Raw genomic sequence first — 14,011 nt, 5'->3', positions numbered from 1 at the left:
CGACCAATCAGCAATCACCAACGACAATGCTGCCAAAGTAGTCGACCACGAACTGCGCAATTCGTGATTTTATTCAATGTGCGAGAGAGACAGAGAGATCTCTTTTCACTTCATGGCGTCGTTTATTATTGAATTTTGTTAAAATGTTGATTAAAAGTACAGTTTATGTATTTTAGATCGTCTGCTTGTGAAAAGTATTTGATTCGCGGTCCAATCATCGTTCCAGTACACTCAGAGTCATTCGTATTATTATGGCTACAACTCAAATAAAGCAAACAACCACAACGACGACAAGCACAGGAACCGGTTGGCCTAAACGAAGTGTTAATAATTACGAAAACAGAATGCCTTCGAGTTCGACATCTTTAAATATAAACAGACCGATAAACTTGTAAGTGTTCGTCGCTATTCGTCGTTCGATTCCTCTCTATACATTGTAATCATTACGAATCTGTTCGTATTTGTAGATATCCCCTAACAAACTATACTTTCGGTACAAAGGAAGCGTTATTTGAGAAAGACCCATCAGTTCCTGCTCGATTTCAAAGGATGCGCGAAGAATTCGATAAAATTGGAATGAGACGAAGCGTCGAAGGTGTACTGCTGGTCCACGAACACCGATTACCCCATGTTTTATTGCTGCAATTGGGCACGACGTTCTTCAAACTGTTAGTATACAAATTGATCGTTCTATTTTACTTGAAACTTTGTATGAAATCAGTTTTGTACCACATTGATAATACCGCATCCTACTCTGATAATCGGATCGTTGAACATATTGTATGGTAATTTCGACGACTACATACTCTTGTAAACGTAGTTTCATGGTGTTTTTTCAATTCCCCGAAGTAGAAAAAAGAGACACGAGTGATCGCGAACTTTTATAATATTGCTCTGTATAGATTGTAAATGTATTTTTTCTCTGTTCAGTAATCGTTAAGTGATGTACTGCGTGAACAATCTGTCCTCCCATTACCTAATTATTTTTATATACTTTTTGTTATCCACGAACAGTAATTCCGTTTTAGGGAAACTGTTCGTTGACTTACGTTTTTTGATAAACGTCGAAGTGAACTTGTTTTAAATTAACAATCAAAAAAAAGTCGACCACCTTCGAATATTTTGTTCTGTCGAGGATGATTTTGGAATATTCCTATGATTATCACACTTATTGTTATGGAAATATTTTTTTGTAAATTTCATCGTTTGTTTCTATACATAATTTAGTACTGAAAATGAACTTACCTATGTTTAATTCGCTTTGCACGCGATTATTATGTTTTTAAACGTTAATTTTTTCGACCAATAACTAAGATAATAATCTTACATTTTGATTGTTTTGTCAAATTGTTATGTAACAGTCCAGGAGGCGAATTAAATCCGGGAGAAGACGAAGTCGAAGGATTGAAGAGACTATTAACCGATGTAAGTCATCGATAATCGAACTGTATTGTGTTTTAAAAGAAGAATGTAATGAATTGGAAATCGTACCTAATTAAAGTATTGTATAAAATATGTTTAAATATTTAGAATTTGTCACCTTTGAATACTGTTTTTAATGTGTAGCATTTGATGTTTTGATTTTTTTTTCTTTATGTACGATTGATTTTGTAGAAATATTCGAACTAAGGGATGGGAAAGATCATTTTTTGTGGTACTCGAATGAATAATTCGTTTTATCGTGTTTGTGTTACGATTATTTTTATTCTTTTGGATTTGATTTTATTATTGGGAATGGGGTAAAATTAATTTATAATTTTCTAAATCGAAGTACATTTTTCGTCGTTCAGATATTTTCTCGAATCAAGTATTTTATTTTCGTTCGAAATAACAAATTTTTTGCCGATACTATACGCTTTTTTATACTACGATAATTTAAGTTGTAATACTCGTACATGTGTATACAACTGTTCGTGCCTGAAACAAGATTATTGTGATGGATTTATTACGATTTTTGTTCCATTTATTTGAAGAAATATTTTACACGAGACTAATCGAAGGTGTATTTTTTCAGACATTAGGTAGACAAGATGGAATTAAACCTGATTGGACAATTGAAGACACAATAGGTAACTGGTGGAGACCGAATTTTGAGCCACCTCAGTATCCGTACATTCCTCCTCATATAACTAAACCAAAGGAACACAAGAAATTATTTTTAGTGCAACTTGGAGAGAAAGGTTGGTTATTTTGTTCGTATTTTTGATACGATAGTCTAGTTTTCGATGGATTTTTGATTGAATTGTTTCGTTCGCAGCTCTTTTTGCGGTTCCCAAGAATTATAAGTTAGTAGCTGCTCCGTTGTTTGAATTGTACGATAATTCGCAGGGGTACGGTCCTATTATTTCTTCTTTGCCTCAAGCATTATGCAGGTGAGTGTTGTTTTCGTTGTAATTATCAATAATTGATTCATCTTCATTCATCTCGAATAAGTTGTATATATTTCGATACTATGTTCTGTTTCAGGTTCAATTTTATTTATATGTAAATAGTGTTTTGTTGATGTCCTTCATTCGCGATGTGAAAAAATTGAAGCGATTCGTCTCAGAAGCTGGACTAATATTTAGTATCTTGGAATGGTACATACTATTTTTTAGTAACGTAGCAAAACGTGTGAATGTAATAAATTATTACTCGAGGTAGAAAGCGTCCTGTTTTGTTTTTTTTTCTCTCTCTCTCTCTCCTTTTGCTACACCTTTTTATTGTATATTTTTGAAATTAATTTTCCAGATTTATTTGCCTTTTTTGTTTTGTAAATATTTAAAATCGATTGAATTAATTTTCAATATTTTTGATTCGTTTTTAAGTAACCTAAATGGATGTTTTTCTAACCGAAAGTTTTGTAATATTTTTATATTGAATTATGAAGAAGAACGACTGTAAAAAATCTTGCAAACAACTTGTCATCATTACGATTTTCGAATAAATATATCTGTGTGATTTTACTATGAATTTTTGTTATGAATTTATAAAAAAATTAAAAAATAAAACAGCTCGAGCACGTGGAAAATTTACGCCAAGAAATGTGATTTTCTTTATATCTTGTTGCCAAAATTTCAGAATTTGAATGATAATTTTGAAAAAAAAAACAAACAGAATACAGATCCAAACGAAGCTGAGGGCAGCTTTCGAAAATTTGAGTTTGGAGAATTAAAAAGTTTAATTTTAGATCATTGCTAAGTGAAGACAATTTAGAGATTGGAATGTAGATTTTCAAAAAAAAAAATGAAAAATGCAGAAAATTTTTAAATTTTTAAATTTATTTGACCAAAAAAGTGAAAAAGTGAAGAAATTTGAATCTTTTTGTTTTACAAATAGCAATTGGGATTTTTTCCTTACTTCCTCCTCCCCCCCCCCAAAAATCGATTTTTTTTTTTTTTTTGAAATGTGACTCAATTTTTGCCAGGTTTTAATGTTTTTTTCTCATGAATTTGAGAATTTGAATTTTAAAATGATTTTCACGAATCAGTAATCATTTCTTTCGCAAATTTGGATTACAATCTCCCCCCCCCCTGTCATTAATTTTAATAAAAGTTTCCAGTTCTTCTAAAATGATTTTCAGATTCTTCTTATTTTTATGGAATTTTCTACAAATTATTGCCACTTGAACAATTTTTTTTTTATCAAAAGGAACTTGACAGAGGGTCGCCGCGCTAGTGTCGCCTTGTTTCTGATTGGCTGATGAAAGGTCCCTGAATAAACATTGGAATGTATTGTTGTGAAAATTGTTGAAAATTGCTGATAACAACGGGACCTTTCGTTAGTTCCGGTGTTTTTTACTACAATTTCCTAGAGCGCGACAGTTGTCTTGTCAAATCCCTAATGCACGCTCGTGTTGAAAATTTTCAATTCTGCAATATTTTACAATGGAATTTAAATTAATAACAAATTTTACTTTAAATTCATATTTCGAATTCACTCTCTTTATATGTATAAAATCAATACCTGTAACTACATATCTAACAATTAGTTGAACGAAATACTCGAAATCAAACTACTTAGGTATCATAACTGATATCTTGAAAAAATTTCATCATATCACTGAGAAAACTTAATCAAATATTTCGAAACAATATAATAACTTTTCATTTAAATTCATAGTTCATATAGGATTTTATTTCTTCAAGTGCCATAAGTTGATCCCACTGTGGAAATGTTGGGTTTGTTATTTTTTGGTAAGTAGGTACCATACATACCTATATTTTAAGATCATCAACCAATGTGTTTTATTTATTGTTGAGATATACGTACTTATACCTACTTTATTTAATGAACATACGAGTAATATGACGCTTATTTTTATCTAGTTTATTCACTCCTGGCCTCATGTTCCCCATGTCCGCCCCCCAGTTCAATTTCAGAAACGAAAGATGCAGTAAGTGCATAATATTTTTATTGAATTTACTCGTATTTCAGAAAGTTCAGTTTGATGTTACAGTGTGCTAATTTTCTTTTGAGATGAATGATTTTCTGTAAGATTGTAATGATTTGTTCTCTATTCAGGTTGACAGTTATAAAACATTGTATCTAGAAGAAAGAAAAAAATCAGATGAATATCTAAATCGCATCATAAACGCTGAACAAGAACGGGTAAATTGGTTTTGTTTTATTTGAATGTGTGTCAGTACGTTACCTAATACCTATTAATATTTGTGGAACCAGGACAGATTTTGTAAAAGAAAAAATGCGAGCCATCGTGCCCAAAAGTCAGTTTACGCCATCAAAAAATCACATATAATTCATTGATCTGATAGGAAATTTTATCCTCTACAATTTTCTTCTTGGTCATTTTTCTCAAGGATGCACCGTTCGCCGAGAAAATCAAAACTTTCATGTCAAAAAAAACGTGAATTAAAAAAAAAAAATGAAAAAAATCGAGGAAAAAAAGTTAAAATTAATTCAGCAGTTAAATTCTGCTATTTTCAACATGATTCCCATAATTTGATGAAATATAAATGATCTTTTCATAAAAAACACATCAAAAATTTTTTTTGCAAAAACGCCAGACCCTTTGGAAGGAGGGGGTGCTACCAAAATCAAATTTTGTAAAAATGAAAAAAAAAATCGAGTGATATGTCTAAATGTAGGTTTTTTGGGTCGAGAAACACGAATCTGAGGTCATTTTTTCCTTCAGACCCCTTTGGGAGGTGCTACCGAAATCAAATTTTGTAAAAATAAAAAAAATCGAGCGATACGTCAAAATGTAGGTTTTTTGGATCGAAAAACACGAATCTGAAATATGTATTCCACTCAGCTCCTATGAGGAGGTGCTACCAAAATACAATTTTGAGAAAATCACAAAAATTCGAGTAAGCAGTGTATCAAAATCCAGAAAAATCGCGCCTAGTCGCAAAGTAACTAACCATACCCAAATTCTACACACTCAAACACACATTTTCACACAATCGCGGTTTTGAAGCGAGTTGAATAAAAGAATTTAGGCTATGCCTTACCTATTCACTTACAATTACTTCGCGTTAATTTAGTTAAAATGTACCTAGTCGCTTTTGAGACGAGGTATCTCAAGAATGGTAGCACCTCCTCAATCGTCCCCGAGGGGTTGGAGGGAGAAAAGAAACTCAGATTCGTGTTTCTTGACCCAAAAAACCTACATTTAGACATTTCACTCGATTTTTTCTCATTTTTACAAAATTTGATTTTGGTAGCACCTCCCCAAGGGGTCTGAGGGAAAAAAGGATCTCAGATTTGTGTTTGTAGACCCCAAAAAACGATATTTCAACATATCACACGATTTCTTTTCATTTTTACAAAATTTGATTTTAGTAGCACCTCCTCAAGGGGTCTGAGGGAAAAAAGGATCTCAGATTCGTGTTTCTCGACCCAAAAAACCTACATTTAGACATATCACTCGATTTTTGTTCATTTTTACAAAATTTGAAAATTTGATTTTGATAGCACCCCCTCCCTCCCAAGAGTCTGACGTTTTTGTAAAAAAAAAAATGTTCGATGTGATTTTTATGAAAAGATCATTTATATTTCATCAAATTATGAGAATCATGTTGAGAATAGCAGAACTTGACTGCTGAATTAATTTTTTTTCCTCAATTTAGTCCGGCATATGACAATCGGAGTAATTACACCCCCCCCCCCCCGCCAATCCTCCGGGACAACTTTTTTCTTAAAGGGGACATCGTAAGGAACATTTTAAAGCAAACTTGCCTAAAAAAAGTTGGCCTTACTTACAAAATGGCAGCTATTTTGATGGATAGGTCAGCCGAAATCGCAATTTTGCGTTTCAACATTGGACTTGCACGAAATTTTTCAAACCTTACAGCGGTAGATCGAAAGATCATGCAAAAATTTATCACCTGTCAAAATTTCAAGTGCTAAAGTGCGTTTTTCGATTTTTAGTGAATTTTTGAAAATCCAATTTAGGCCAAAAATGAGGAAAAAAATCAAAATTTTACCAAATCGATCAAGAGAGCTGAAATTTAGGATATACCCTATTTTCGACATGCCAAATCGATTGCAAACGGTTTCGAACCGTTTTGAGCAGTTCTGGAGCCTCCAGCAGATTTTTGAAACTCGAAATTCCCACAAAATTCCATCAAATTGGAGTTGTTAGGCTGAAATCTATTCTAAAAACTAATTTCAATACGCTACGAAGCACTGCAGGTGAATTTCAAGTCATTTTAGAGCCTCCAGCGACTTTTTTGAAAATTACTGGAGCCTCCAGAAGATTTTTGAAACTCGAAATTCCCACAAAATTCCATCAAATTGGAGTTGTAAAGCTGAAATTTATTCTAAAAACTAATTTCAATACGCTACGAAGTACTGCAGGTAAATTTCAAGTCGTTTTGGAGCCTCCAACGACTTTTTGAAAATTCCTGAAGCCTCCAGCAGATTTTTGAAACTTTAAATTTGTCCAAAATTGCATTAAATGGAGATGGAAAGCTGAAATTTATTCTACACTCCAATTTTAACACCATCTGAAGACGACTTAAGGTGGGTTCAAGTCATTGTAGAGCCTCCAGCGACTTTTTAAAAATTCCTGAAGCCTCCAGCAGATTTTTGAAACTTTAAATTTTCACAAAATTTCATCAGATGGAGATGGAAAGCTGAAATTTATTCTAAAAACTGAATTCAATACGCTACGAAGTACTGCAGGTAAATTTCAAGTCGTTTTGGAGCCTCCAGCAGATTTTTGAAACTTAAAATTTTCATAAAATTTCATCAAATGTAGATGGAAAGCTGAAATTTACTCTACACTCCAATTTTAACACCATCTGAAGACGGCTTCAGGTGGGTTCAAATCATTTTAGAGCCTCCAGCGACTTTTTTGAAAATTACTGGAGCCTCCAGTAGATTTTTGAAACTTGAATTTCCCCAAAATTTCATCAAACTGAGATGGAGAGTCGAAATTCATTCTGCACACTAATTTCAATACGCTACGAAGTTGACTGCTGGTGGATTTCAAGTCGTTTTGGAGCCTCCAGCGACTTTTTTGAAAATCACTGGAGCCTCCAGCCGGTTTTTGAAACTTTAAATTTTCACAAAATTTCATCAAACTGAGATGGAAAGTTATTTTCGAAACTTGAAATTTCCCCAACATTAATTTATCAAATGGAGTAGGCAAACTGAAATTTACTTCGCAGACTACATGGTGGTTTCAAATGGTTTTGAAGCTTCCAGCTACTTTTAGGAAATGTCAATTTTCCAAAAAAACGCCATATACCTACCCTTTCAAAAAGTCGCTGGAGGCTCCAAAACGACTTTGAAATCCACCAGCAGTCAACTTCGTAGCGTATTGAAATTAGTGTGCAGAATGAATTTCGACTCTCTATCTCAGTTTGACGAAATTTTGGAGAAATTTCAAGTTTCAAAAATCTACTGGAGGCTCAAGGAATTTTCAAAAAAGTCGCTGAAAGCTCTAAAATGGCTTGAACCCAGGAACCCACCTGAAGTCGTCTTCAGAGGGTGTTAAAATTGGGGTGTAGAGTAAATTTCAGCTTTCCATCTCCATTTAATGAAATTTTGGACAAATTTAAAGTTTCAAAAATCTGCTGGAGGCTCCAGGAATTTTCAAAGAAGTCACCGCGGAGGCTCCAAAACGATTTGAAATTCACCTGCAGCACTTCGTAGCGTATTGAAATTAGTTTTCAGAATAAATTTCGGCTTTACAACTCCAATTTGATGGAATTTTGTGGGAATTTCGAGTTTCAAAAATCTGCTGGAGGCTCCAGAACTGCTCAAAACGGTTCGAAACCGTTTGCAATCGATTTGGCATGTCGAAAATAGGGTATATCCCAAATTTCAGCTTTCTCGGTCAATTTGGTAAAATTTTGATTTTTTCCCTCATTTTTGACCTAAATTGAATTTTCAAAAATTCATCAAAAATCGAAAAACGCACTTTAGCACTTAAAATGTTGACAGGTAATAAATATTTGCATGATCTTTCGATCTACCGTTGTAAGGTTTGAAAAATTTCGTGCAAGTCCTGTGTTGAGACGCGAAATCTGCGATTTCGGCTGACCTGTCAATCAAAATGGCCGCCATTTTGTAAGTAAGGCCAACTTTTTTTTGGGCAAGTTTGCTTTAAAATATTCCTTAGGATGTCCCCTTTTTAGAAAAAAGCTGTCCCGGAGGATCGGCGGGGGGGGGGAGCAATTACTCCTATTGTCATATGCCGGATTAATTTTTTTCAATTTTTTTTTTAAATTCACGTTTTTTGATATAAAAGTTTTGATTTTCTCGGCGAACGGTGCATACTAGAGAAAAATGACCGGGAAGAAAATTGTGGAGGATAAAATTTCCCATCAGATCAATGCCATTAGTTTTTCTTTAGGAGGCTTAGTTCTTGAATTATATGTGATTTTTGATGGCGTAAACTGACTTTTGGGCATCCCAGTACCTGTCTAAGAAACCATTTTTTTTTTTCGTAACATGCTTCAGAAAGCGAGACTTGATTTGTGGATTTCCATTGTGTCATTAAATAGGTTCGATGGAAACCTTCGATTTTTTTTCATTTCTAAAGTAAGGGAAAAGCTTTGGATTGCGTATAAAAGTAAGTGCTTATGAGCTTGGGCAAAAGTAACGTTATCTACCTAATGAATAAACCCATCTGATATCAATTGTCTCCTCTTAAAAATGATGAGATTGTATTTTCTGCATGAGGCAGCATATTTGAAAAAAAAAACGAGAGAATAAAATCGTCAATTATAAAAAGCTAAATTAAATGTAGCGAAAATCTTTAAAAATCTTGTGTATTATTTTAGGATGCGATGAAGGGTATACTGAGTACTATGGGTGGACGCAGAATGGTACAAACGTTTTTTTCGATACATGTAAAACCATACGCAGTGGTCAAAAATCCGGGTACTTCATATACATGTGCAGAAGTTGGAACAGCATATGAAAAATTTCTAGAAGATGAAAACAATCCAGTCACCATCGCATTATTGGGACAATTTCCGAGTAAATATTTGAAATTTTCAAACGAAATGAAAAATGCAATATTATTACTTATAATAACAGTATTCATTCTATACGTAGATGAGTCAGCACAAAATATCGCGTTGCAATACCACAAGTTGTATGGCAAAATAAGTTGGTACGATCGCTTCTTGTATGAAGCTCTTTTGAAAACATCGGCTATCGAGCAGTTCATTGCTTTCATTCTGTCATTACCGGCTTCGCTGCTACCTACAGAGAAAGATTGTTTGGAAAAGATGGTGAAAGTATTCGTCGACTTCGAGGAGGACGACTCCGACATGAGCTAGTCAATTTATGTATATCTTCCGGATAATATTTTCTAGCCCAAACCCAATAATCCTACGCTAATTAAATAATCCAAGACTAAAATCGTTTATTTTACCCCAAAAATGAAACGTTGTAGGTAGCTAAATAAAAATACGAATTATTATTCAAAATTCCGACGAACACAAAATAAATAATCAAGAACGAAGTTCGGGAAACATCGAATAAAACGTAGATATAGGTAAGATATTAAAGTGGATAAAATGAACGGAGCCGCGAGTTGAATGTACGAAGTACGTGTAAAAAAATACACGACGAAGGAAAGAATAACGAAACTAAGCTAATCAGCAATCGGTTCACTGATAAATGAAAGCTCATCAGGTAAACGAGGGCAATTGCAGACTACTTCATCACTCTACGTAATAATAAGGCCACAATTCTTCTAGATCGCCATCGTTAGCGTTCAACATTTCATCGATCAGATTAATGAATTCTTCGTCGTCTTCTTCGTCTTCATCTATAAACTCGTGTTCTTCTTCCATCTCCTCCGGTGGGAATAGTTTCTGATAACAAGGCGATTCCGGATCGATGAAATGTTTATAAGGTTGACTGCGATTCAGCGTTAAATTACAGAGCCAGCAGAATGGAGTGTTGCAGTTCAAACACATCATTTTATTGCATCCGTCGATTTTCTGTATTACTGCTTTACAATTAGGACACGGTTTACTGCAGGCTTCCAGCCATTTCTCGCTCAAGTCATCTTGGACCCATTTCTGGAGCTGTTGTTTAGAGAAGCGTTTCTCCAGTTCGAGTTTTCTTTCCAGACTGCATTCTTGATATTCGCGTATAACCTTGAGTCGTTCTTCGCTCTTGAGGTTGCACATTTGTACCCCGTGGTAGGCTTTTTTGCAATAAATACAGAAATAAAATTGACAAGTGCCGCAGTGGCACATCTCCGGACTTAGGGTAGAAATACGTGCGACGCTTTGGCAGATTTCTCTCGGACAATATAACAGATTGGGATCGTTTTCGATGGCCAGTTTGACGGAGAATTTACGATACTTTAGATAGGTTTCTTCGTCGATGTTTTGACGTATTTGTAAATCGGTTAGCGAAGAGTCGCATTCGAATTGTAAACATCTAATCGAGCCTACGTTACCGTTGACGATATTCAAAGTTAGATAATCTTTCAAGCAGCATTTGCAGAACACGTGCTTGCAGGGTTTCACTCGAATACAGTCGGTACCGAGTTTAACGTCGAAACATACTTCGCAGGAGTGATTTTCGGTACGGAATTCAGTCTCGAGAACGCGATCGTTGAATTCTTCGATTAATTTAGCGATACGACCGATTTCTTCGCTAGGTTTCGGAATGATTCTTGTGTCTTCGTTGTCACGTGATATTTTTCTTCGTTTCCCATACATGTTCATAAGTTTAAAAACGTGGTTACATTTGGATGAATTGTTATCTGCGGAGAAAAGAAATGATTAATTAGAGACGATGACATATTCAATTCAAGGGGTTTCAATTCGATATTTCATTACCTTCTCTGGATTTAGACGCGATTGGTTTATCACAGACGACATTGTTTTCTTTGGAAGCACTTTTTGCCTTATTGATAAGATCTTTGGGAGTTTCGTATTTGTAATTTTCGTCGTCCGCTTTCCTCCTTAGCTTATTATTCTTCATGTATTTGAACTTGGAGTTCATATGCTTGCTTCGTGCAACTTGATCGTTAGATCTGACATTGAGAGGTTTCACGTTTAAAGTCTTGTTGGCGTATTCTTCGCGCAGAATAGACGATACCGAACCCTGACCCAAGTTCAAATTACGAGACGTAGATTCGTCTTGTTCGGGCAGTTTGTGATTAATTACGTCCATATCTAAGACGATTCGCAGCTCTTCGATGTGTAAGAATTTGCAACAGTCTTCTTTTAAAAACGACGTCCAAGCGAATAAAATCTCGCTTTCGTTAGCATCCCAAATAGTATCCAATTTTCTACATATCTCCGATAACTGATTATCGGGTAACCAAAGACAACTCAGCATGAAGTAAGGTTGCGATTTAGAAGGATAATCGCTAGGACATTGGAAGTACAGCTCGATCGGAGGAAGATGTTGTATTTTTAGCATCCTTTCTTCGGTATTGTTGCCCAATTTACTGATTATTTTCACGGGGAATTCTTCTTCTGGGGTCGATGGTGAAATTTTCAAGCAGCCGGAGAACGGATATTTCGTATTGATGTAGAGTTCTTTGGGGTAAATCGATTCCAAAACTTCGACTTCGTCGATTTGACGTTCTTTGTCGTCTTCTGCCATAATTACTTGGACTGTGAACAAGCAAACGTGACCGTAAAATAAGAGTTATCGCGTAGTTTCGTTAATTAAATTATAGCTGTTAGTGCATTTCTTAAAAAATGGGTACTTACATTTCTTATCACTCGTTACGAAGCAACGATACTCCTACGAACATCGAGATATTACACGGTTATCCTTGTATCGGTAATATTTGAATAATAATTTCGTTAACTGTACTCTTAATTCGATGAGAAGACTGAGAATTTTTTCAAATTTCACAATAAAATGAAATTCAAAATAATTAGTTCACGGACCTTCCTCTGTTCCTCCTAAAAAAAAACCAAAACAATAAATTTTCTTGGAATTTGATAAAAAGCGATGAGTCAATATTACAGTGTTACCACACCACAAAAAAATATACAGGGTGGCCCATCTAAGAGTGTGCTCATTTTTTGTATTTTTTTTTTTTTATTATTTAAAATTTTTAATTTTCAATTTTGAGTTTGAGATCAATTTGGAGGCGAAATGGAGCGTTCTATGAGATAAATATATCGACCAAAATTGTAGAGAATTGAATTTCCAACAACCTATAAGAGATTCATTTTTCTCCAAAATGCATATTTTTTCCGTTTTTCTCAAAAAACAAAAATCTTGAGTGTGCTCATTTTTTTTTATTTTTTTTATTATTATTTTAATTTTGAGATCAAAACAGCATTACCGATTATCAGGGATGAGGCCCCGAACGATTTTTTTTCAGGTTTCGGGTCCCGGGGCTTGGGCTTTCAATCAAAAATTTATTAGGTCATGGGCTTGGATTTGGGCCCAGGAATCTTTGGGTTTAGGTTTCAGGGCTCAGTGTCCAGGGCTTGAATGAAGTGTTCAGGGCTTTCCGGGGCTTGAAATTGCAATTTTAGTGAAGAATAAACTCAATAAAGTAAAATCTTATTTGATTTTCTGTTGAAAAAAAAAATAACATTTTAAGGGCAGATTCCGATTGCTTTTTTCAAAATTATTTGAATGGAACTGCTTTTTAAAAATCAGAATTGAATTTTTTTGTAGTTTTTAATTACTGTCCAAATTTTTTATATTTTCAAGTGTCATTTTTCAAATAACAATGAACTACCTACAGAATATATATACCTATACTGTACCAAAATACCAAAAACCCCTTAAAATATTAAACTTTTTGCTGAAGTTCTGAATTTTTTCTTGAAAATGATCTTTTTTGACTATTGAGATGCACTGAACTGTAATTAAATTACAATAGAAATTTACAAAATTCACACAAGCCCTGAAAAGCCATGATCACAGTTTGGGTTTCGGGGCTCACGTTCTGGGCTTGGGAATATAAATAATGTACCAAAAACCCCTTGAAAGTTGAAATATTAAACTTCTTGCGGAAGTTGTAAACTTTTTTTTTTTGAAAATCATCATTTTTGACTTTTGAGATGCACAGAACGGTAATTACAATAGAAATTTACAAAATTTACAAGCCCCAAAAAGCCCCAAAAAGCCCTGATCACAGTTTGGGTTTCGGGGCTCACGTTCTGGGCTTGCTTTTCAGAGGAAAAGGTTTCGAGCTTTGGGCCAGGGCTTTGTAGGTTACAGTTTTTAAGGTTTTGGGGCTTGGACATTCGGGCTTCAAGGAAATAATCGTGGCTTTTTCGGGTTTTGGATCCTGGTCCTGAGCCGGGCCTCATCCCTGCCGATTATGGCGATTATGTAATAATAATAATTTACAAAAGTCAAATTTGAAAGTTACTGAATATTTTTCATGAAAAATCAAGACCTTTTTGACAATTTTTGCTGGCAAAATGTGAAAACTTTTACAGTATTACAATTTCTAACCTTGGTCCTTGACAAATAAAAAAATAGTAAAATACATACAGTTTTTGGCCCAATCAAAATGGTTTTTGTTTTGTTTTCTGCCAATTTCTGGCAAAAAAAATTTCTCCAAAAAGCATGATTTTGGACTTGTTTTTGGCAAAAAAGAAGA

General features: G+C 34.4%; 3 protein-coding genes across 3 annotated transcripts; 2 read left to right on the top strand and 1 right to left on the bottom strand.

Moving 5' to 3' along the window:
- Positions 1-103: 103 nt before the first annotated feature.
- On the top strand, positions 104-2,952 carry Cpsf5 (cleavage and polyadenylation specificity factor subunit 5). The gene is made up of 6 exons (XM_065362325.1): positions 104-391; positions 468-668; positions 1,362-1,425; positions 2,015-2,180; positions 2,258-2,372; positions 2,467-2,952. Exons 1-6 carry the CDS (start codon positions 252-254, stop codon positions 2,486-2,488), a joined length of 708 nt encoding a protein of 235 aa, XP_065218397.1. The 5' UTR covers positions 104-251; the 3' UTR covers positions 2,489-2,952.
- Positions 2,953-3,796: 844 nt separating this feature from the next.
- Positions 3,797-9,822, top strand: LOC135845396 (uncharacterized). The gene is made up of 5 exons (XM_065363908.1): positions 3,797-4,175; positions 4,308-4,375; positions 4,504-4,590; positions 9,237-9,435; positions 9,514-9,822. Exons 1-5 carry the CDS (start codon positions 4,154-4,156, stop codon positions 9,738-9,740), a joined length of 603 nt encoding a protein of 200 aa, XP_065219980.1. The 5' UTR covers positions 3,797-4,153; the 3' UTR covers positions 9,741-9,822.
- On the bottom strand, positions 9,802-12,364 carry LOC135845392 (E3 ubiquitin-protein ligase RNF14-like). Its single transcript, XM_065363901.1, has 3 exons — positions 12,147-12,364; positions 11,262-12,047; positions 9,802-11,185 (listed from the first exon to the last, which is right to left on the bottom strand). Exons 2-3 carry the CDS (start codon positions 12,034-12,036, stop codon positions 10,128-10,130), a joined length of 1,833 nt encoding a protein of 610 aa, XP_065219973.1. The 5' UTR covers positions 12,037-12,047; positions 12,147-12,364; the 3' UTR covers positions 9,802-10,127.
- Between the last annotated feature and the right edge of the window lie 1,647 nt (positions 12,365-14,011).

Source organism: Planococcus citri, chromosome 4 (assembly GCF_950023065.1).
Source record: "Planococcus citri chromosome 4, ihPlaCitr1.1, whole genome shotgun sequence".
Classification (NCBI taxonomy): Eukaryota; Metazoa; Arthropoda; class Insecta; order Hemiptera; family Pseudococcidae; genus Planococcus; species Planococcus citri.
Note: the sequence above shows the minus strand (reverse complement) of the source record. Positions and strands in the feature narration are given on the sequence as shown.

What these genes read in the sequence shown, in the direction of transcription:
- Cpsf5 (XM_065362325.1), top strand. Translation starts at nt 252, where the DNA reads ATGGCTACAACTCAAATAAAGCAAACAACCACAACGACGACAAGCACA. An exon ending in ATAAACAGACCGATAAACTT is followed by an intron (nt 392 to 467) that starts GTAAGTGTTCGT and finishes TCGTATTTGTAG; the next exon opens with ATATCCCCTAACAAACTATA. An exon ending in TTGCCTCAAGCATTATGCAG is followed by an intron (nt 2,373 to 2,466) that starts GTGAGTGTTGTT and finishes GTTCTGTTTCAG; the next exon opens with GTTCAATTTTATTTATATGT.
- LOC135845396 (XM_065363908.1), top strand. Translation starts at nt 4,154, where the DNA reads ATGTTGGGTTTGTTATTTTTTG. An exon ending in GTTGGGTTTGTTATTTTTTG is followed by an intron (nt 4,176 to 4,307) that starts GTAAGTAGGTAC and finishes ATTTTTATCTAG; the next exon opens with TTTATTCACTCCTGGCCTCA. An exon ending in TTTCAGAAACGAAAGATGCA is followed by an intron (nt 4,376 to 4,503) that starts GTAAGTGCATAA and finishes TTCTCTATTCAG; the next exon opens with GTTGACAGTTATAAAACATT.
- LOC135845392 (XM_065363901.1), bottom strand. Translation starts at nt 12,036, where the DNA reads ATGGCAGAAGACGACAAAGAACGTCAAATCGACGAAGTCGAAGTTTTG. An exon ending in CGCGTCTAAATCCAGAGAAG is followed by an intron (nt 11,186 to 11,261) that starts GTAATGAAATAT and finishes TTTTCTCCGCAG; the next exon opens with ATAACAATTCATCCAAATGT.